Below are 22,538 nucleotides of genomic sequence, written 5' to 3' on the forward strand. Positions count from 1 at the left end.
ATGCAGTGTGTGATACACGTAAGTGGAAATTCTCCTCAAGCCCCTCCCCAACCCACCTTGCTGTCCTTTTGTATTCTTGAAATAATACCAGCAACTTTCTTATTGAGCCAAACAGACTTTCTTGACCTGTCTGAGAGGTGTGTAAGCAGTTCCGTCTCCTGTGCTGTGAGTAATATGTAAAGTATATAGCAGATCTATTATCTGTAACTGGCTACCCTTCAGGCTTTTGACACTTCTACTCTTCTGGTGGATGTTATTATGTGCAATATAGTATTAAAGTTAGCAATGCTGAAACTTAGACGGGTGTTTGTGTGTGTGTTTGAGTTTATCAGTTCAACTGGTGTGCCTGAAATTATTTGTGTAGGTTTGGGAGCATCCGCAACGAAACAGCAAAAAATAATGTACACAGAAACTAGCACAAACATGAGATGTGGTCAGTTGCAGTTCATTTCTAGTCAACAAATGGTGGCACAGCCTATAGGCATTTTTTGGGCACAGGTGGCACATGGGACAAACGTGGTGAACCTCGCCATTTTTTTGTGGCCAGCTACAAATACGAATGATTGTCTGAAATAAGGTCTATGCTAATTTAAGGCGCACATTGCCAACAAAAGTACATTTCCCACAATAATGCATTTTTATTTCATAACCCGCAAAGTGACATCTGGCTGCTAGAGTTTTTACTTCAGCGTTTCACAGCTGCGCTCATATGCAATTCACTTTTCCTCCTGAGTTTTCTCCTTGGTCATATTGCACAACTTGTCCTAAAATGCCTTTGAAGTCACCAGCAAGCAAGAAAATACTTGAAATAAATTTGCTTGTGCTTTTTTCACCAACTTTTGGGCACTGTTTCAATTGTAAAATGCTGAAAATTTAGTTTAGAGAGAATATAAAAATTATCTCCTAGGAGAAAACTCAGGAGAAAAAAATAATTGCTTTTTAACCCACCAGCAAGCAAGAAAATACTCAAAATAATGTTGATAATATTTTTTCAGCAACTTTGGGGTACCCCTACAATTGTGGAATAAAGTTAATCTAAGGGGAATACAAAAATTATCTCCTAGGAGATAACTCAGGAGAACAAAAAAAATAATTTTGATACCAAACATAGAGCGGAGTATGCTAAACATACTCTTCAAGAAGAACATCAAATTGTTAAAGAAGTAAAAGTCAGAGTGGTATCACTGCAATTTACTAAAGCTTCAGTCAACATGATGCAGCAATGAAAGCTAGCTTTATTGTGGCTGAAGAAATCACTCTAGCTTTTGACGCCTTTATTGAATTTGACACTTGTTATATGTTGTTATCATTTTGTTATCATTTTGTGGGCAACAGGGCAAAACATTTTCCCCTGAAATTATATACATAGCTCAGAAGGATACTAGATTAGTCTGACACAGCTTACCCATTTTAGCCCAAGTTTAATCATTTATCAAGATATTGCTGAAAAGGATAGGAGGAAGCCAAAAATAGATGAAAAAAATGGGAGATGATGAGTAGGAAGCATCAAAAAGTATCGATTGGTTATTTTTCACCTCCATGGATTGCTGAAAAGAAACTTTGCATGTTGGAGGACAATTAACACATAGGCCCAGTGCACACCAAAACCGCTAGCAGATCCTCAAAACGCTAGGCGTTTTTGTGAGCAGATTTCAGAGCAATTCTAGGCATGTTTAGAGACGTTTTCTAAACATGCCTAGCGTTTTTGGGAGCGTTTTTGTGTAGCAGATTACAAATATCGTTACAGTAAAAGCTGTTACTGAACAGCTTCTGTAACAAAAACGCCTGAAAAACCTCTCTGATCTAGCGTTTTTCAGAGCAGTTTTAGCTTTTCCTATATTTTACATTGAGGCAGAAACGATTCTGCAAACCGCAAACGTGCAGCTAAAACCGCTCGGTATGCACTGGGCCTCAGTCACTCAAAATGATCACAATCAATTAGGTAACAAGTCTATAGTAAGCTTGCAGTTAACATCAAAAGATGCTGCAGACAGGCACATTCAGTCTTCTGCTGCCATGTAGCTCTGCAACAGAAAACATTCTCTTTTCTTCAATAAATGTTTATTAATCAGGCTGTATGTTAGTTTACATTATAGTTATGTGTTTATATACATTTTTATAAAGTGCTTTACAGTACACATTGAATAACTGATGTCACAAGCTATCCCTAAGAGGGGCTCACAATCTAATGTCCCTACCACGGGCATAAAGAAACAACCAAGTCAAGAATACCTCAAAAGTACCGCACCAGACTGAAATATAGGCACAAATAAATCCATCTTTATTGAACAATCAATTAAAACAATTAAAATCAAAATATTCCGGAGGTAAGCATATAAACGATCAAATGTCAGAAAAATATATTGTAGATAAACAGGGGGTCCCCAGAAGGGATAATTAAGGTGCTAATGGTGACATAAAGTGCATGATTTGGACCAAAGCAACTGAACAAACTGCAACAGTAACAAACATAGGTGAACAATGATGTGTAAAAAATATGAAACTATCAAATAGCACAAAGGTGGAATAAAAAGGGTTGGCGAGTCCACAGCAAGGATATATGAAAGTGCAAGTACAATTGCCAACGAACAGACTCCAATTAGGAGAAACGGTCCCAAAGTGCAGTGCAAGAGGATAGGAATGAGGTAAGGTATTGAAAGTGCCACAACCAAAATGCCATAAGTGTTTGAGTCCCATGGGGAGAACCTCCCTTGTATTGTCTTACCTCCGCTATTGCGATTCGCCGATTATGCAGCTTCCTAGGTGCTCTGAGGAAGCCGCATCAACGGTGAATCACGACCCACTTCTTTTGCCTACCACGGGCATAGTCTAATGTCTTCTCTACCATAATCTAAAGCCAATTCATATTTTTTTGTATTTTTCCGGGTAGGCAATAACCGTTAACTTATCAGTGTGGGGTTTTTATGCATTTATGTGACAATCAAAGTAGCACCTTAGATAAAATGCATTGTTAAGGTACCCATACATCTAGCGATGATGGGCAGATTGGACCAAGAGACAAATCTCTCTCTAATCGAATTCTGATTAGAGAGATATCTGTTGGCTGCCCATACACCACAGGCCTATTCCCCATCGATTTCATGCTTAAATAGAATGGGAATTAGCCTTGTGACGTCACATCCGACCTCCTTGCCGGCATGATGCTGCCCCCCTCATGTGAAATGTGCCCCCCCCGTGCCCGGTGCAGTATACTTTACCTGTCTGTGTCTGCCTGCTGGCTCTGGCCCTTTCTGCAATCCACATACATGCACCCCACGTGGTTGCCAGCGTATACGTGGACGTGTGTGTGACATCACACTCGCACCCACGTTACTCCGGCAACCATGTGGGGCACATGTATGCAGATTGCGGACACAGCTTGGAGCCACTGGCGGACATGTACAGGTAAAGTAAAGTATACTGCAGCGGGGGCACATTTTATATTTGGGGACAGTGCCGGGGGTTTAGTTGCTCGTCACGATATTGCTCGCCATTACCGCCTGATCGACCACGAAGGCCCATCATCTTGCAGCAGATCGATACATGTGACCAATTTAAGGCCGAAAATGGTCGCATTGTTGATCGGGCATGCTCTTGGCGGCACAGATTTTCATCCAATTCGATAATTATCGAATCGGATGGTTGATGAACGGCCGCCAAGTTGTTAGATGTATGGCCACCTTTAGAGTCTAGGGGCTTGATTCACAAAGCCGTGCAAACTGTTTAGCATGGGTGTGCTAAACAGTTAGCACGTGAAGTGCCGTTCACGGACTTTTGCGCACGCAAAGGTCCGCGATCGCTAACGGATAAGTACCCCTGCTAAACAGTTTGCATGGCTTTGTGAATCAAGCCCTTGGTCTTCTATAAGAAGTGAGCATACATTGTTCATAGCTTCTGTGACTCTGTTTAATGGCTTCAATGTTCTGATTTAGTAAACCTTCCCAGCTGGTTCTCAGACCTGCCCTTAGGGCTTTCCAGCAGGCTTCAATGGTCTGATTTAGTAAACCGCCCCAGCTGGTTCTCAGACCTGCCCTTAGGGCTTTCCAGCAGGCTTCAATGGTCTGATTTAGTAAACCACCCAGGCTGGTTCTCAGACCTGCCCTTAAGGGCTTTCCAGCAGGCTTCAATGGTCTGATTTAGTAAACCACCCAGGCTGGTTCTCAGACCTGCCCTTAAGGGCTTTCCAGCAGAAATGGTTATGGATTAGGTCCTAGGACACCCAAGGGTGAATCACTGACTGATGTACTAATCCACTATACCTGCAGTGTCACAAACAGGTTTTTCAACATGAGAAAAATCATCCTGAGAAATGAATATCTGTTCATTACTGGCTACAGATTTTTCCTTATTATCATTTACATGTACTATCATTTTTAGTTTGGGAAAAAATAAGGTACTTATCCGTTAGCAGGGCGCATCCGGCAGGTGGCGACAAAACTCCACCAGAGTTACATCTTTCCCTACTATCCATGTCGGCCTGGAGGGGGAATAGTAATTAGCGCCACCTGCCGGATGCGCCCGGCTAACGGATAAATACCAAAAATAAATAAAGCAAGTATCTAAAGCTTGGTACAAAACATTCGATTTTTAATTCAGATCAAATAATCAGATCGTTATTCAGATCTGACATCGATCAACTACAAAAGACAGCTAGCATACACACATGAGCTTTGAGTCCTATGGGAGAAAAGCACTTTCAAATGTTATAGTATAATTATATGCAATTTTTCCAAATTCAGATTGTTTGATATTTTTTTCTGATTGGAAATTGATTGAAAGGACATTGTAACAATCTTACCTGTCAACGATGGGTCCCACGATGTCCTACACAGTGTTTCCAGCGGGACTCGTTTGCATGTAGGGACTTCCGCTCCGGTGTCTTCTGAGGGCATCCCCGACATCCTTCCGACTTCTTCTGGAGGCATCCTCGGCATCCCTCCGGAAGTGCATCGGAGGTCCCACACGCACACTTCCTCCTGTCTGGCGCGTGCAGGGCAGAGCAGCTTTTACAAGCTGAGAAGGCGTGTCTGACAGGAGGGGCTGTCATCCTGGGGGCTGGATCTGATTTGCCTCCTGGGTATATTAGGCCAACTGAGTCAGTTGCTCACTGGCCTTGATACTAATCAGTTCGCTGATTCTAGGTCTAGCTATTGATTTTGAGCTACATTGATATATTGTGTAGACGCACAATATATATGTACTCCAGTTAGTCAGTCTTGTTATTTTCGTATTATTGTAATATTATATATTAGTAACATCTCATTGTATATTTTTCTGTGTACCGACTCCTTGCCTGCCTTCTGACCCTGCTCTTGTCTAATCCTTCTGTACTGCTGCCATCTGATACACGTGTTTGACTCGGCCTGTCCTTGACTACTCTATTTCCTGATCCTTACAATACGACTGACATCTGACTTATGTGTATGACCCTTCCTGTTATTGACTACGATATTGCCTATTTCCTCAGTACCTCAACATCTCTGACTTGGTGTACGACTATGGCCTGAATCTGACCATGCTTACTCAGCTGTTCCGTAAATCACATTATTTACGCTACCTCATCACGTATCAGCGTGACAGACATACACATGGAACAATAGCCTGTACTTTGATACATATAGCCAGTAAAATAGACAATATGTTCCAACCCTTTTGAGCTGCTTCTGATCAATTTCGACCTGGAATCAGTTGCTGGCAATCAGTATGCTGTACACTTCTTTGCCTGATCCAATCTGAATACAGTCTGAAGTAAATTTTGCATGGTGTGTATGAGGCTTAAAAAAAACCCCAATGGTTTATTGCGTACAACTATCTGCATGAAGTTTATATGTTTGTGTGGGTTTCCTCCCGTCGCTCTGTTTTCCTCCCATACTCCAAATACATACAGATAATTGGTCTGGTTTCTTCCACAATTTGGCCTTAGGCTAAGATATGACCAGAGATGGAAGAAGATGCAATGGTGCCCTAGGAAAGATAGTAGATTTGAGTCCCCCTTGTGGTCCTTTTGGTAAGCTGAAGTAGAGAGAGGCCAAATACGGTGGCTAGTGGGCCCCTTGACACACACCAGGCCCCAGGCACCTGCCTAGGTTACCTGGTGGATGATCCTGCTCTGGATATGACTATATTAGGGGTTAGAGTGTGAGCCCCTGTTAGAGACAGAACTCTGATAACACGCCTTATCAGAGTAGCATAGCGAGCGCTACAAACTTACGCCTGCTAATTGGCAATGACGAGAGCTCCACTCATCGTGCCCTGAGCCCCTGCAGGTCCAATCACTTTAAAGGACATTATCCCCGCACTTTGATTGGCCCAGTAGGCTGCCTGTCAAGTTTCCTGTCAAGTGACAGGCAGCCTACTGGGCCATTTAAAGTGCGGGGATAATGTCCTTTAAAGTGATTGGACCCGCAGGGGCTCAGGGCAGGACAAGTGGAGCTCTCGTCATTGCCAATTAGCAGGCATAAGTTCGTAGCTCTCGCTATGATACTCTGATAAGGCGTGTTAACTCTGATAAGGCTTGTCACATGTCTAGTGAATCAAGCCCAATGTGTATAACACTATCAAAGATGCCAGCACTACATAAATATTAAACAATATAAATACTAAGGAAACACTATACCGTATATTCCCTTACAATTGTTAGTAAAGCTGCATATGGTTATATCTGCCTATAACAGAGCAATGCTTACAGCATCTTTCACCATGTGAGAGGTCATTTGGATGCATTTCCTGTAAATACTAACATATTGCATTGTTTTTACTTCAACAGATCTGTCAACATGTCACATCCACATCAAGGTAAAGCTGAAAAATGTTTGCGGCCTGCTAAAAAGCATCATTATCAGCAAAACTTTATAACTCAATTATTATTGTTTTTTTTATTTATATAGTGCCAATGTCTTCCGTAGCGCTGTAAATAGTACAAATCAAATACTGGGGATTTAAAGAGACACTGAAGCGAAAAAAAAATTATGATATTATGATTTGTATGTGTAGTACAGCTAAGAAATAGAACATTAAGATCAGATACATCAGTCTAATTGTTTCCAGTACAGGAAGAATTAAGAAACTCCAGTTGTTATCTCTATACAAAAAAAGCCATTCATCTCTACGACTTTCAAAGTCGTGGAGAGGGCTGTTTTCTGACTTTTATTATCTCATATGTTTGTTAACTATTTACTTTTTCTCTGCCAGAGGAGAGGTCATTAGTTCACAGACTGCTCTGAAAGAATCATTTTGAATGCTGAGTGTTGTGTAATCTGCACATATTAGAGAATGATGCAATGTTAGAAAAAACACTATATACCTGAAAATAAAAATATGAGAATATTTTCTTTGCTGCTAATCTTCTAGTAATTATTCATAGTACACAACCAATTCATTATATCATATATTTTTTTCACTTCAGTGTCTCTTTAAAGCAAACTTGAGTGCCATAGTTACTAGCGATGATCAATGAGATGCAAATATTTCTGAGTTTATGCAGGATTATGTAAATTTGTATGCAACTTTATGCAGCTTGAAAATGGACCAATCAAGTCCCAACAAGGTTTAAATTGATTGGTCCATTTTCATGCTGCATATTTTTGCATACACATTTACGTAATCCGGCATGCATCTCACTGATTATCCCTAATAGTCACCATGAAACCACACGTGTGGGCAACACTGCTGTACAATTCATTCCAATGTCTGAAGTGGCTCATTCATGTCTGAAGTGGCAGTGGGTTTTGTTCACAGCTTAACACCAAAAATTATTATTATTATTATTATTATTATTATTGAGTTATAAATCACCAATATATTTTGTGGTGCTGTACAAAGTAAGAAACAAACATGGGGTGCATAATACATACAATGGTGTACACTACTATATAAGATACAGAATTGGTACACAATACAGAATTGGTAATTACAGTGACAGAATTAACATGATGAATAAAATGTATAACAAGTTCCAAGGCAGGTGAAGAGGGCCCTGCCCTTGTGAGCTTACAATCCTAACCCCTTTAGGCGCTTTGTAACGCACCTTGCTGCACAGCAGTGCACCACCTATAGTGACATTCACAGTGTGGCAGGTGCGTTACCACATAAAAATATCTTAAATAGGCATCATTTCACAATAATAAACAGATTGTGCCCTCATTTGGCTTCTGTGTTGGCCTGGGTGCTGTGCTCAGCTGGCCTGGTAGGGATGCTGCGCTGTCTGCCTTGTCAGCGATGTGTGCTGGCTGGAGGTGACGCTGTCTGGCGGTGACACACAGAAGCACACAGAGACAGGTACAGAGACACACAGACAGACACACTGAGAGAGAGAGAGAGAGAGAGAGAGAGAGAGAGAGAGAGAGAGAGAGAGAGAGAGAGAGAGAGAGAGAGAGAGAGAGAGAGAGAGAGATCTACAGGAATCAGTCAGACTGTAGGTATTTGCTGCTGCCAGTGGCTCCCAGAAAACCTCATGGCCGTGCAGGGGGTGAAGCTGCAAACACACACCTCCTGCCTTAAAACCTATAGAAGCCATGAAACCCCCAACCCCCCCCCCCCCCCCTGGATTGGCACTGCAAATAGCAAGGCTATCCTACATTAGACAGGCTATCAGTGATTGGATAGGGGGCGCAGCTTCACAGTGGGCAGGCCAGGCAGACTCGGCTGAAGCCACAGCAGGGAGAGGGCTTGGCCTCTGTCTTCCATGCTGTGGCCAGCCTTCACCGCACCACGGGCAAAGATGGCAACACTACCAAACTATAGCAACCGGTATGCTGTTGCTGGCGATTTGGGGGACCCAGGTGGTGGGCACTTTCAGGGAACGTGATTGGTGCAATAGATTTGGGGCACAAGCTCTGGAACTTTGCCCCTAGCAATTCACCTTGGCAGTGGAACTCAGGACTTGCAATCCTTACAGTTTTGTCATGTAATTACTACATTACTGTAATAAGTAGTTTTGATGGTTTAATCTCTGAGCAATCTAAATATGTGATGATTAGGATTCTCTGAGTGGCTTGGGCCCAGCTATGATGAGAAGAATAATTATCTATATTGGATGTGACGCGATTGAGATATCAAAGCTATAGATCAATTATATATGTGATATTGATAAGACTGATTGAAAGAAATCTTCTATTATCTAGCATAGGCGTACAAGGCTGGAGTGGAAATTCTATAGTCCTGCTCTCAGGAATTCTATGCCTAACCATCCCCCCCAGTCAGAAGCTGGTCAAACAGCTGTATCTAATTATGCCACTAGTCCATAGCGTTACAATGAGGCTGTTGGAATACCAGTTTCAACCGGATTGAAACATGTGCTCTCTTTGTGATATATGAGGAGTTAGCTGAAGCAGCTAGGTATGGAAGTCAGCAAATAGAGACTACAGCATTGTTTGAACAAACCAATCATAGATAGCATTGGGACACACTGTGGGGCCAGCCCATTTCTTTATGTAAGGAGTTTTAGGCGGGAGTGGGTCATTCTGCCATTTTCACTTCACAGACACACACATACTTTCATACATACAGACATACAATCAATTTGTTCATTTTTTGTAATCATTTGTAACGTAACTAAGATTTGTACCTTTATTGATTTATATTTTTGAATATTCCTGGAAAATCAATAATGATAAATAAACAACCACATCCTTTTAAAATGATTTACTCTGGTCTCTGAAAGACTTTGTGTTCAAGTTACAAATCCCACTTTTTAACATTTAACAATGGTGAGCCAGCCACTCGTAAAATAAGATTTACAAAGAACACAGCTAAATCGCAAATTCGTTTCAAAATCGGGGAACGAGCAAAAAAAGGAAGCGGAGCTGTCTTCTTGTGAAACTCTATTGCGTTGAATCTGAAGCAAGGGATGAGACCAGACCAGAGAGGAGATCTGATGATTGACGTCATGTGGGTGATACCAGAAGTCTGTCTGCATAAGGTGACTATGCTTTATTCCCTGTTGAATTAGCTAAAAGTCTTAAAAGTCAGATGAGTGCCCAAAGTTGTTGAAGAAATCAAGATTATTTGTTAGTTAATTAAGGGAAATAGTTATTAAAAGTTCGCTAAAATGAATAGCAGGCAAAAGGAATGTTCTTCTTATTCCTATGTAAAATGCTTTATTGGTAGCAGACAGGATGCAGACTTTAATGGTGTTGTTTATTTAAAAATGCAGATATTCTTGATTACAGAGCTGCAAGCTAAACGTGGAAAAAATGGTTTAAATTGAAGCTTTTGATAGTGTAATTGGATCATAGAAGCAAAACTTACCATAATGGCTTCTATAAGTAAAGTAAGGATTTTGTATTTATGCTAATTGGCCACTTGTGTAAAAGAAAATGTATAGACCATGAATAAGTGACAGTTTATATAAAAAAGAAATATATCTGTAATAGTGGTTTATTAGAAGCGCAGTAATCTTGAAAGCCAGGGAAGAATAAAATGTTTCTGGTTACCAAAATGACATGCATCAGCAGCAGCTGCAGGTTTCATGCAGGTTTCATATGACAGCTATTCTAGTTGGAGTGTTAAATCATTGCAGATGTCACATAAAAGTATTTGTATTGCAAGCTATGTATGTTATGAAAATTTCATTCAAGTTTCAGAGTTGTTGTCCTATATTTTGATGATAGACATATCTGTTTCTGTATTAGAGGATTGATGAGGATATGGTGATAAGGTTCAGCATTCATAAGTAAGATGTGATTGCTGGTGTCCATAGATGACAGATATATATTTCGACAATCGATTTACACAAAAGTTGATAAAATAAGTTTTTTTAAGTTATAGGTTTAGTCAGGAGGTTATTCTTAGTGAGTTTATTGTGAAATAAAGAGATTTGAATTAATTTTGATTAAAATAAAGCTGAATTGTTGCAAATAACGATTGCATCAATCACATAAGAATTTGATCTGTAAGGTATAAATAAATTTGGTAGGTCATGACTATAGTTATTACTTTTAGATGATTTTGACACTTTATTAGGTAAAGTTATTTTAAAAGACAATATGTGTGTTCAGTCTAAAGTGAGTGATGATTGGAAATATGATCAGGATATATATGTGCTGAATGCTCAGTCCCATAAGTGATTTGTCATGAATAAGTATATCCTTATACTTATATAGGCATTTTTTTTGTAAAGATCTGTTTTTCTTTACCGGAGGAGAAATGGGAATTTATAAAAATATAATTGATGAATGGTGACAGGTGGTTTCATATCTTTTCCGGTCAGAGGTGTGAAATCAGTTGTGCCAGTTCAAATTATTGGTATACAAGGGACTTGGTGTTGGTGTATCAAATATCTGAAATAAAATTGTATATTTTGGTCATTGCTGTAGATTATTAATACAGTAATGTATGCACTGATATTTTAGACTGTACACAATATATTCAAATTCAAGGAAATTTTAAAATTAAACGTTTAAAGGACAACAGGTTAAAGCACAACTCTGATAAAAGTTATTGGTTGTGAATTCTATATGTGTTTATGTGATAATATTTTTTTTATTCCCCTTTTATGATTTGGTGTACACATGTATTCTATCTCCTTAATTATTAAATTTTGTTTCCTGGGAAGTATGTGAAGAGAATCAGAGATGGTGGTGATTTCCTTCCTTTCTGTAAATTGATGAAAATTGAGGTACAATATTGAATGGGATATTGGATTTAAAAGTAATTCGAGTATCAGTTATTTATAGGAAAGTGGATTTCATGTTTCCTTGAGTTTATTTTGGATACTAGCAATTGGTTACATCAGTTGCAATGTATTTTAGTAAGATGAGGTCATTTTAAAGTAAAAATTAAAGAAAGGTTTCTAGTTAAGTTTTAGTGACATAGAAATGTTTCAGCAGAAGCTGTTTAGGAAATGCTTTCCTCTGTTTGTATGAGAAACAGTGGCATCTATGTTAAGCGAGAGTAGGGTTAATTAAGAACAGCTGGAGTCCTGTAATCTGAAGCCATTAGCTGTCACTCAAACTGCATGAGTAAAAATACGTCAGAAGTTGTTATAAATAATGTATTGATCATTTTTGAGATATCATTGTGAAAGAAATGTAAGGGTATCATTTAGTTACTTGCAACTTGCACACACACACAGCAGGTATACTAATAATGACATATACACATGAGATTAGCATGTTATATAAACGCACACACACATATTAACATGCTGTTACACATTTACATAAGAGAATATAACTTTGTTGTCCTCACAATTAAAGTGTGAAGGATATTTTTTAGATGACATTGTGTGTTTTTTTTTTTTATTTTATTGGGCTTTATCTCAGGTTTGTCTAAGGTTATGTTTATTAGATAAACGAGATTTATTAAAGTTCATGGTTTGTGTCCTCATCAAAGGATTGCAATTTAGACAATGTCATATGAGTTTGTTTGTTCAAAGGGGAACAAAAGTTTAAAGTTATTTTCTTGAAATAAGATCATTGATACCATATTTTTCTAATTATAGATGTATCTCTAAAGATTGATTGACTAAAAGGTCACATGCAGAAAGGGCGAAAATTACAAGGCTTTCACATGCTAACGAGCCTATTGAGAGGAGATTCCATGCTTCCATTGATAAAGGAATGAACAGAAGTGCTTGAAGACATGAAGAGTTTTTTTTCTTTTCCCTCTCCACTTTTCATGAACTGAACTGAGAATCTAATCTTTTTAAACACATATAATTTTTAATTGGACACACATGAAAAAGACATTTTTGGTGTTTTGAGTTTAATTGTTTGTTTTATTTGTTACAGAACAGAATTAGATTTTATGTGATATTTTCATAAAGTAATGAAAAGTTTAGGGAAAAATATTGGTAAGAATAGAAAAGGTTTTTAAGGAAAGTTTTTTTTTTTTATCCAATAGCTTATAGATCCTTTCAGTTTTAAAAAAAAAAAAATAAGGTAAATTTTTGATTAATGTTTGAAAATTGATATTTTTGATAGAAAGGGGTTTCCATAATATATCTGGTATGCAAAGTTATTTTGAGAGTTTGATCAAAATATTAGAAAAGGAATTTTAGATGGTGCAAAGATCATTGATATAATTAATGGGTTGTATTAAGAAACTTTGAAATCTGATTTAAAGATAATAAGGCTTGTCAGAAAGCAAAAGGCTTGTCAGAAAGCAAAGGGCTAGTTAGATAGCATAATAAACTGTTAATGTAAATCAGATGATGAGAAGGTATCATTATACACATTGCATCAGTATTATGTCCTTAAATGACACATTTTTATGATTTAATATTTTTGATTTTGATTAATAATGGAAACCATATTTGATTAGGATATGTTTGAAACTTCAAACTGCATATATTTTATAGATATTTCCAAACAGTAATACAAACTTTTTAAGGAGGTATGACATAATTGAAGAATACAGGTATACATTAATTTATATTGATTTGGGATGGATAAGTGATATGAATTCCACCAAGATGAATGAATAATATTTTAATGATATTAATAGTTGTAAGGTAATACATCTGATTATTATGTAACATTATTAGGTAATCCAGTTAATTATATACATTATTATGATTGTTTTTATAAACAGGGTTTTATGATCATTTTAAAATGGAAGAAAAAGTAATGAAATTCAAAGTTTAGATTTGTCATCATGCTTGCATGTTTAGTTTAAGGGTATTAGTTTAATTTTAAGAAGAATCTACCGTTTTTGTCAAAGGTAAAATTTCCTATACAACTAGATGTGAAAGGGTTAACACACACTGTTTCAATTACACATGAGAGTACAGAAGAAGTTGCTGTTAAAGTTAAGTCTAGCAAGGAAGAGGTTAAGGGTTTTTTTTTTTTTTCCTCTGAGTTCGTACACAAGGGATGTATGAAGAGCATATACATGCAATTAGTTTAAATAAAAGTTATTAATTTGTCTAAAAATTTAGAGGTAGCAAAATTTGAAGGTGATTATTAATGAAAGATGACAGAATATGACTGTTATATTTTAACAAAAATTTTGATAATGATTAAAATATATAAAAGGTATTTATAGAAGTGAAAGTAATTTTAATATATGATTTTACTTCTATAAAGGGGGAAATGTAATAAGTAGTTTTGATGGTTTAATCTCTGAGCAATCTAAATATGTGATGATTAGGATTCTCTGAGTGGCTTGGGCCCAGCTATGATGAGAAGAATAATTATCTATATTGGATGTGACGCGATTGAGATATCAAAGCTATAGATCAATTATATATGTGATATTGATAAGACTGATTGAAAGAAATCTTCTATTATCTAGCATAGGCGTACAAGGCTGGAGTGGAAATTCTATAGTCCTGCTCTCAGGAATTCTATGCCTAACCATCCCCCCCAGTCAGAAGCTGGTCAAACAGCTGTATCTAATTATGCCACTAGTCCATAGCGTTACAATGAGGCTGTTGGAATACCAGTTTCAACCGGATTGAAACATGTGCTCTCTTTGTGATATATGAGGAGTTAGCTGAAGCAGCTAGGTATGGAAGTCAGCAAATAGAGACTACAGCATTGTTTGAACAAACCAATCATAGATAGCATTGGGACACACTGTGGGGCCAGCCCATTTCTTTATGTAAGGAGTTTTAGGCGGGAGTGGGTCATTCTGCCATTTTCACTTCACAGACACACACATACTTTCATACATACAGACATACAATCAATTTGTTCATTTTTTGTAATCATTTGTAACGTAACTAAGATTTGTACCTTTATTGATTTATATTTTTGAATATTCCTGGAAAATCAATAATGATAAATAAACAACCACATCCTTTTAAAATGATTTACTCTGGTCTCTGAAAGACTTTGTGTTCAAGTTACAAATCCCACTTATTAACATTTAACAATTACAAAATTTCTTCCTGCTTTTATATTTTAGGAACACCATGCTCTGGGGGTGGATGTGCACCAGGTCACCCTGAACATCCCCCCACTGGTGGAAACCCTGGAGGGTGTGCTCCTGCATGTCAACCAGGGAAGCCAGGACACCATGGGGAACATGGACACCATGGGGAACATGGACACCATGGGGAACATGGACACAAGGGGGAACATGGGGCCCCTGGGTGCCATAAAGGATCTCCGACTGGCTGTGGCACACATGGAAAGGACAAGGGACATGGACATGGACATGGAAAAGTAAATATTACCTTTTGTTTGGTATAATAGACAAACTGGGTTAAGCGTATGCTTACTTGTATGGTTTGTACATAAACCCAAGAAATCAGATTTTATTAAGTCAGAATCTGTTTTGGTATACTGTATATGATATATAACAACTAGAGTTGGGCCGAACGGTTCGCCGGCGAATGTAGGTGGTTCGCGTGCGGGTACCGCACGCGAACCTTTTGCGGAAGAAGTTCGGTTCGCCCCATAATGCACTGAGGGTCAACTTTGACCCTCTACATCACAGTCAGCAGGCCCAGTGTAGCCAATTAGGCTACACTAGCCCCTGGAGCCCCACCCCCCCTTATATAAGGCAGGCAGCGGCGGCCATTACGGCCACTCGTGTGCCTGCATTAGTGAGAGTAGGGCGAGCTGCTGCAGTCTCTCATATAGGGAAAGATTAGTTAGGCTTAACTTCTTCCTGGCTGCATACCTGTTCTGTTCAGTGAGCCCTCAGCCCACTGCATACCTGTACTGTGATCCTGCCACTGCATACCTGTTCAGTGATCCTGCCACTGCATACCTGTTCTGTTCAGTGAGCCCTCAGCCCACTGCATACCTGTACTGTGATCCTGCCACTCCATACCTGTTCAGTGATCCTGCCACTGCATACCTGTTCTGTTCAGTGAGCCCTCAGCCCACTGCATACCTGTACTGTGATCCTGCCACTCCATACCTATTCAGTGATCCTGCCACTGCATACCTGTTCAGTGATCCTGCCACTGCATACCTGTTCTGTGAACCCGCCACTGTATACCTGTTCTGTTCAGTGGACCCGCCACTGTATACCTGTTCTGTGAACCCGCCACTGTATACCTGTTCTGTTCAGTGGACCCGCCACTGTATACCTGTTCTGTTCAGTGGACCCGCCACTGTATACCTGTTCTGTTCAGTGGACCCGCCACTGTATACCTGTTCAGTGAACCCTGACCTCACCTTTATCAAAATGAATGAGGCATGGATCCCGGAGGGCTGCTGCTGCCCGCCCCAAGACTAAGTCAGTCCCCGCACACACAGCATCTCTGCCTGCACGCCGTGTGACTGGCTGCCTGGCCTTCCCCTAAAAAGACTAAATCGCTCCCAGTCCCTCCACACAGCATGTCTGCCTGCAGGCCGCTTCACTACCTTCTCCGCCACCACCAACAGGGTCCGGGACTCCAGGCGGATTGCTGAATTTTTTAGGCCGCTGCTAGCAGCGGCCGCTGTAATAATTTTTATGGTGCGTGTACATGACTGCCTAATTTTTCTGGCTGCACTGAGGGCAGCTGCAACAACAAAAGAAAAGGCATGTACATGCGCCCATTCCCCTTCGTGATCATTACCTTGCCGTGGTGAAGGGGCTTGCGTATCACAATGAAGCAATGACCAGCACCTAGATGAGTGTCTCGGGGGGCACACAAAAGATAATAAGGTCGTTGCTTCATTGTGGTCAGACCAAATTTGATCAGCTGGACAGTCACTGTTCTGTCATTCAGCTACATCAGCCAGGCCGACCATATGGGCTGTAAAGCCACCAAAACCTGCACTCTCGCCATGGTGCGCACCAGTCCAGCACGGCCGTCACTAGTACAAACAGCTGTTTGCGGTGCGTTACACGGTGAGTTTGGTGTGTCAGTGTGAAGCAGTACCTTAATTACACTACCTGATTGATGTATACACATGCAAGATGTTTTAAAGCACTTTAGGCCTGTCATTTAGCATTCAATGTGATTTCTGCCCTTAAAACGCTGCTTTGCGTCAAATCCAGATTTTTCCCGGGGACTTTTGGCGTGTATCCCACTCCGCCATGCCCCCCTCCAGGTGTTAGACCCCTTGAAACATCTTTTCCATCACTTTTGTGGCCAGCATAATTATTTTTTTTTTCAAAGTTCGCATCCCCATTGAAGTCTATTGCGGTTCGCGAACTTTAACGCGAACCGAACGTTCCGCGAAAGTTCGCGAACCCGGTTCGCGAACCTAAAATCGGAGGTTCGGCCCAACTCTAATAACAACATTCCAGTCAGTACTACCCATAATTAATCCAGCCTTTAGGTACATTGCAGACTCTAATTGACAGACTACAAACATTGGAAGCCTTCAATCAGTTCATGATGGTCAAACATTACTTACCTCTTGAAATGTGTGAAGTGTTTGAATCAGTGGGTAAGGGATACATTTAGTACATATACTCACACACATACATACACATATTGGGGCTTATTTGCTAAGTCTTAGGGCTAGCTAGCAGACTGGAGATAGTGAAATTTACTATGTGGATACAAGATGCCCTGATAGCCATCATCTGCAATAGATGGCCACCAGGCATGGGCGCAAATTCGGCTTCGGATAAGTCCAGATAGTTCTATCTGGATCTCACCCAGTAATGCTGTGCGGGCTGGGTGGGGGGGGGGGGGGGGTCAAGCTTACCTGTCTGACATGTTCTTTGGTCGTCCCTCGGCGCCTCCCATGATGCGGTCCACGTGCGTCACGTGATTACAAACACTTCCTCCTTCAACCCGGAAGGAGGAAGTGTTTGTACTCACGTGACCGCAGTTTGGACCGCATCGTGGGAGGCGCTGAGGTACAACCGAAGAAGACTTCAGACAGGTAAGCTTGACCCCCCTGCCCAGCCCGCACAGCATTACTGGGTGAGATCCAGATAGAACTATCCGAACTCACCTGAAGCCGAATTTGCGCCCATGTCTGGTGGCCACATTTCCGTGCAGGTAGTACTTGCAACCTGTGGACTGATGATTTCACTTTTACCTGCCTTTCAGTAAGTGGCTCAGCTAACCCTGGGGATCTTAGGCTGGGCTAAGATTGTCTAAGGATCAGAAATTGGTATAAGAGACAGTTCAGAAATCTGTAGCTTGTGAGATTACTTTTCGTCTCCTTGCTGTATAGCCTAAAGCCTTGTACATATGCTCAATTTTATTGGCGTAACAATAGCCCCTGCGGCCTCCGCGATTGGGGGGCCCCAGAGAAACCCCTCTTCCCATCCGTATGCAGAGTAGCAGAGGGAGCTTTATATTTACCTGCTCCTAGCGCCGCTGTTCTCCATGCATTACAGCAGCAGCCCTCTCTGCTGCCCTTTGCCAAGCTCCTGATCACAAGACTCGCATCAGTCATGTAATAGGGAGCCAGTGAATGGCAGCAGAAAGAGTGTGCTGTGATGCACAAAGTAGACCTGCAGCACTGGAAATATTGCACAGGTAATATTGAACTTGCTACCTGTTCCAGTGCTGCGGGTCCCCTCCATGCATCACAGCTTCACAGCCCTGTCTCTGCTTGGTGGAGATTGTAATGAGAGATGGGCAGTCCCTGCCCCAGTTCCACCCCTCATTAAAGCAGAAAGAGATATGAAATGTCTATAAATATCATATCTCTGTGGCAATTCATCAGGCAGTGTCGATGCAAATAATTAAGGATTGATCAGGTTCTCTCTTGTTCATAGGTATCAAAACACGGTGTAATTATTAGTTATTATCAGAGAATCGCCATATGTCTGCGGCAGAATGTGCTATAAGGAATATTATTGCCTGGACACATTTATGTTGTGTCCAGCAACAATGCCACAAATTTTCATACGACTGGCGTTAATCAAAGTATGGAAATATAATGGAAATCTATATTATTTATTCCTAAGTTGATTAAAGTTATCATCAAATTCCCTCTCCCTCTGTCCCACTTTATTTGCTACTCTCTTGAAGCTGCCTAAGAGAGATGTGTGGCTTTGGTTAGGGCTCTAGCATATCAGAAAGCCTGTGAGGTCTGTATCAGAGAGCTTGCTAGCCTCCACTATGTTGGCCTATGTTTGCTCTGGTAGAAGGTTTTTTATGGCTTCTTTGTCACTTTGCTGGTAAACACCACATTTCCTGTAGAAAGCGCTGGATTGTCATTCCTGACAGAAACATAAAACTAAAACTTTAAGAGGAATTCTGGAGCACATCTTGCGCACATACTTTTGTGAAAATATTGCATCCGCAAATGGAAAATATATACCTGTCTGATGAAGGCCGCCATTGTTGGTCCTACAAGTTGTATGCTAGTTTGGCATGAATGAGTGTAAGGGTAGCCTTAGAACTAGCATGTGGCTTATTCTGTACTTAAAGGGTAACAAAGACAAATGATATGGGGCAATTTATACTTACCTGGGGCTTCCTCCAGCCCCATGAGGACCGTGGGTTGGATCGCCATCCTCCCCGGGCACTCCATTAATCCAGGATTCCCTCCAGTATTTTTCAAAGTTGGAGTCAGTTGTGGCCTTCTGCACCAGCACAGCTGGGCCACGCGCGCACCCCCATTGTGCTCCCACAGCCTGGAGCGTTTGTTTCGAGCTGCGTAAGCGTGACGGGGGGCAGGCGCGTGGCCAGGCTGCGCAGGTGCAGAAGACCATTGCTGTTGACGATACTGGAGGCGATCCTGGGTTAACGGTGTGGCCGGGGAGAATGGTGATCGAGCCCACGGTCCTCATTGGGCTGGAGAAAGTCCCAGGTAAGTATAAATTGCCCCATATCATTTGTCTCCGGTACCCTTTAAGTACAGAATAAAGGGAGCCTGAAGCAAGAAATATATATCGAGGCTGCCATATGTATTTCCTTTTAATCAATACCAGTTGCCTGCCAGCCCTGCTGATCTTTTTAGCTGCAGCAGTATCTGAATTGCACCAGAAACAAACATGCAGCTAATCTTGCCAGATTTGAAAAAAAAAATGTCAGAAACACCTGCTGCATGCTTGTTCAGGGTCTTTAGCTAAATGTGTTAGAGCCACAGGATCAGCAGGATAGCCAGGCAACTGGTATTGCTTAAAAGGAAAAAGAATATATATAGCAGCCTCCATACCCTCTCACTTCAGGTGTTCCTTAAAGTGGAATTGAAGTCTATTTACTTCACTCTCTATAAGAGCACAGTTAATGACTGACACAAAAATCAATAATCTTTACATGTAAAACATTTTTTTTAACTATGAGAAATCCATTTTATAGCTTTAGCCCCTCCCCTTTACCTCTTCTGCTACTGTGTATTACATTTAATTGCTAGGACTTCCAACATGAGGAGAATTAAACAGAACAACTTGTGAGCAACCAGCGCCACTTGTAAGAAGCTGTAAAATAACATGCTAACACAGTTGTGACTGAAGAATGATTTTATTACAGTAATAATTGTGGTTTCAAAGCCACTTTTAGACAATCCTATCATCCATTGATCAAAACCAGGTTCTCTGTAATGCTAATAAAGGTGTAAACAAGTAAAAAGCTGTGTAACACTAGACACCATGTACCTGTGAATGTTACAACTGCATTTCAAGTTGTAATCCGCTCTCTCTTTTCTCCATTGCAGTGTTGAACTGGACGCGGCTCAGACTGAATGCACCATATCAGGATGGTTGTTACACTCAGCTCTTGGGGGGGGGGGGGGGGGGGATTCACTGTATGTGCATATAAAACAATATACAAATGAATATGCATATTGTGTATGTTGTGAGTGGCTTATAAAATGATACTTTTGTGGTTTTTCGTTATGGTGGATGAGGTCTGTACATTTTCATTACTGTCTGTTACTAATCAGTTACTCAATATTACAAAGGGAATCTTTTAATTCTATGAACTATTCTTCTTTTTGGATATGAACTTTCTGTCAGAAATGTTAATTAAACAAATCCAATAAAACAAGGTGTAAAATGCTGTTCAGACACTGCTTATTGCTTGGAGGCATTAAACATGCCATGATGTTTAATAATCAGGGACTAAATAAGAATAACATTTGCAATTTACATATTGATGAAAACTCCAAGGCCCAGATTGTCTATATTGCAAAACCTTGTCTAGGGCTGTAAGGCCAGGAACCCACTAGCAGTGCTTTTCTTAGCGCTAGTGATTTGTAAAGCTCTTGCTAATGTAATGCTATGGGGGAATTGGAAAGAAAAAATCAAAAAGGGGACACCAAGAGCCAATATAGTGTATTATGTTGAGACGTAAAATAGGGGGTTTTGTGAACACAAATGAAATATACTCACTGTCACAAGAGCCAGTCAGACCGCAAATGGCCTTCCAAACGGTGCCAGTGCACGGATCGTGCGAACTCTGGTCGCAGTCAATGCGCAGGAACCGTTGGGAATTGGCCACAGACCAACCAGAAGGGAGCCTGTGAGGTACAGTAATTACAACTTATACACAATTCCAGGGTATAACTGCCACCACCACTGATATGGGCCAGTGGACCCGACTGCCTGACTGATCCTGCGAATAAAAACGGTTAAAACACGCTGTATTCTGTCTAGCCAACAACACACAATAGTAGCGTCTCCTCAGAGACCTGGGAACGGTTCTGTGTGTGCTGAATAATAGGGTAGCTAGAACAACAACTGACGATAGCGTCGGTTTATTGAAAGCAATATAAATAATTAATATATACAGACAATTATTAAAATCAACAATTATTAAAACAGTAATAGCCAGTATGAAAAATAAAAGAAGGGAGAAAAAATACTTAGTTCCTGGAAAGATGTCCTTTAGTGGGAAAACTTGTAGAGTTCCTTTTGTTCAGTTCAGCAAAGTTTAAAATCCAAGCAATATGGAAGATGTCCTTTGTTCAGTTTCAGCAAAGATGGCCGATCAAGATGGCCGCTAGCCATGTGTCCTTTGTTTCAGCTTAGACAAGATGGCCGCCAACCATGTGTCCTCTGGCTGGCAATGTGCTCTCAGGAAGGTGGAATTTGGAGGACTGAGGGGAGGGCCCCTCGCAGATACTTTTGAGGAAGCTGGTTTGGGGGTGTGGCAATGCCGGCCCCTCTGAGTTACCAACAAATGACAGTTCATTCCCTTTGAGAGATTTTAGGGCTAAACTTATGAAATGCTGTAAATCCTGAACCATACACATTATATTTAGGGGGGTAACAGATTCATACTTGTTGGAAAATACAGATTAATATGACATCAGACATGGCTAAGCCAGCAGGTCAGGCTCCTGAGAAGATTCATACCTCAATAACCAGACAGGCTATCACAATGAATGTCATATCAGCACGATGGCCAGATTTTACCGAACAAGACGATATGAATTTTATAGCTGTGCGACATACGGTTTTCGTATACCGACAGGAAATCATACCACCCATGCTTTTCTTATGGCTGGCTAAGTGGCTCCGGCCAGTCTGGGAAAGAAGCAGGTTTTTGAATAGCTCCCTGCTGGGATTAGCTTCCTGAGCACAAGGGTTTGTTCCTGCTCATTAGCATATCAAAAGAGCCATTCTGCAGTTAAGCAGAGGCTCCTACACAATCACTCCCGATTCTAGTGATCAGAAGCGCAATCAATGCAGAGAATCGTGTGCGATCGCTTTTTCTTCACGGGCGGTTCCAGGACGCGTCTGCGGCCCCACAACCATCCGTGACACTCACAAACAAGGGTTACCAATTAGGCAAC

At 40.7% G+C, this 22,538-nt stretch overlaps 1 protein-coding gene across 1 annotated transcript; it reads left to right on the forward strand.

Moving 5' to 3' along the window:
• The first annotated feature begins 30 nt into the window (after positions 1-30).
• Positions 31-20,530, forward strand: LOC137525762 (collagen alpha-1(XII) chain-like). The gene is made up of 4 exons (XM_068246959.1): positions 31-137; positions 6,767-6,795; positions 14,851-15,110; positions 20,457-20,530. The coding sequence occupies exons 2-4, from the start codon at positions 6,777-6,779 to the stop codon at positions 20,460-20,462; spliced, it is 285 nt and encodes a 94-aa protein (XP_068103060.1). The 5' UTR covers positions 31-137; positions 6,767-6,776; the 3' UTR covers positions 20,463-20,530.
• Positions 20,531-22,538: the final 2,008 nt, after the last annotated feature.

This window comes from Hyperolius riggenbachi, chromosome 7 (genome assembly GCF_040937935.1).
Source record: "Hyperolius riggenbachi isolate aHypRig1 chromosome 7, aHypRig1.pri, whole genome shotgun sequence".
NCBI lineage: Eukaryota > Metazoa > Chordata > Amphibia > Anura > Hyperoliidae > Hyperolius > Hyperolius riggenbachi.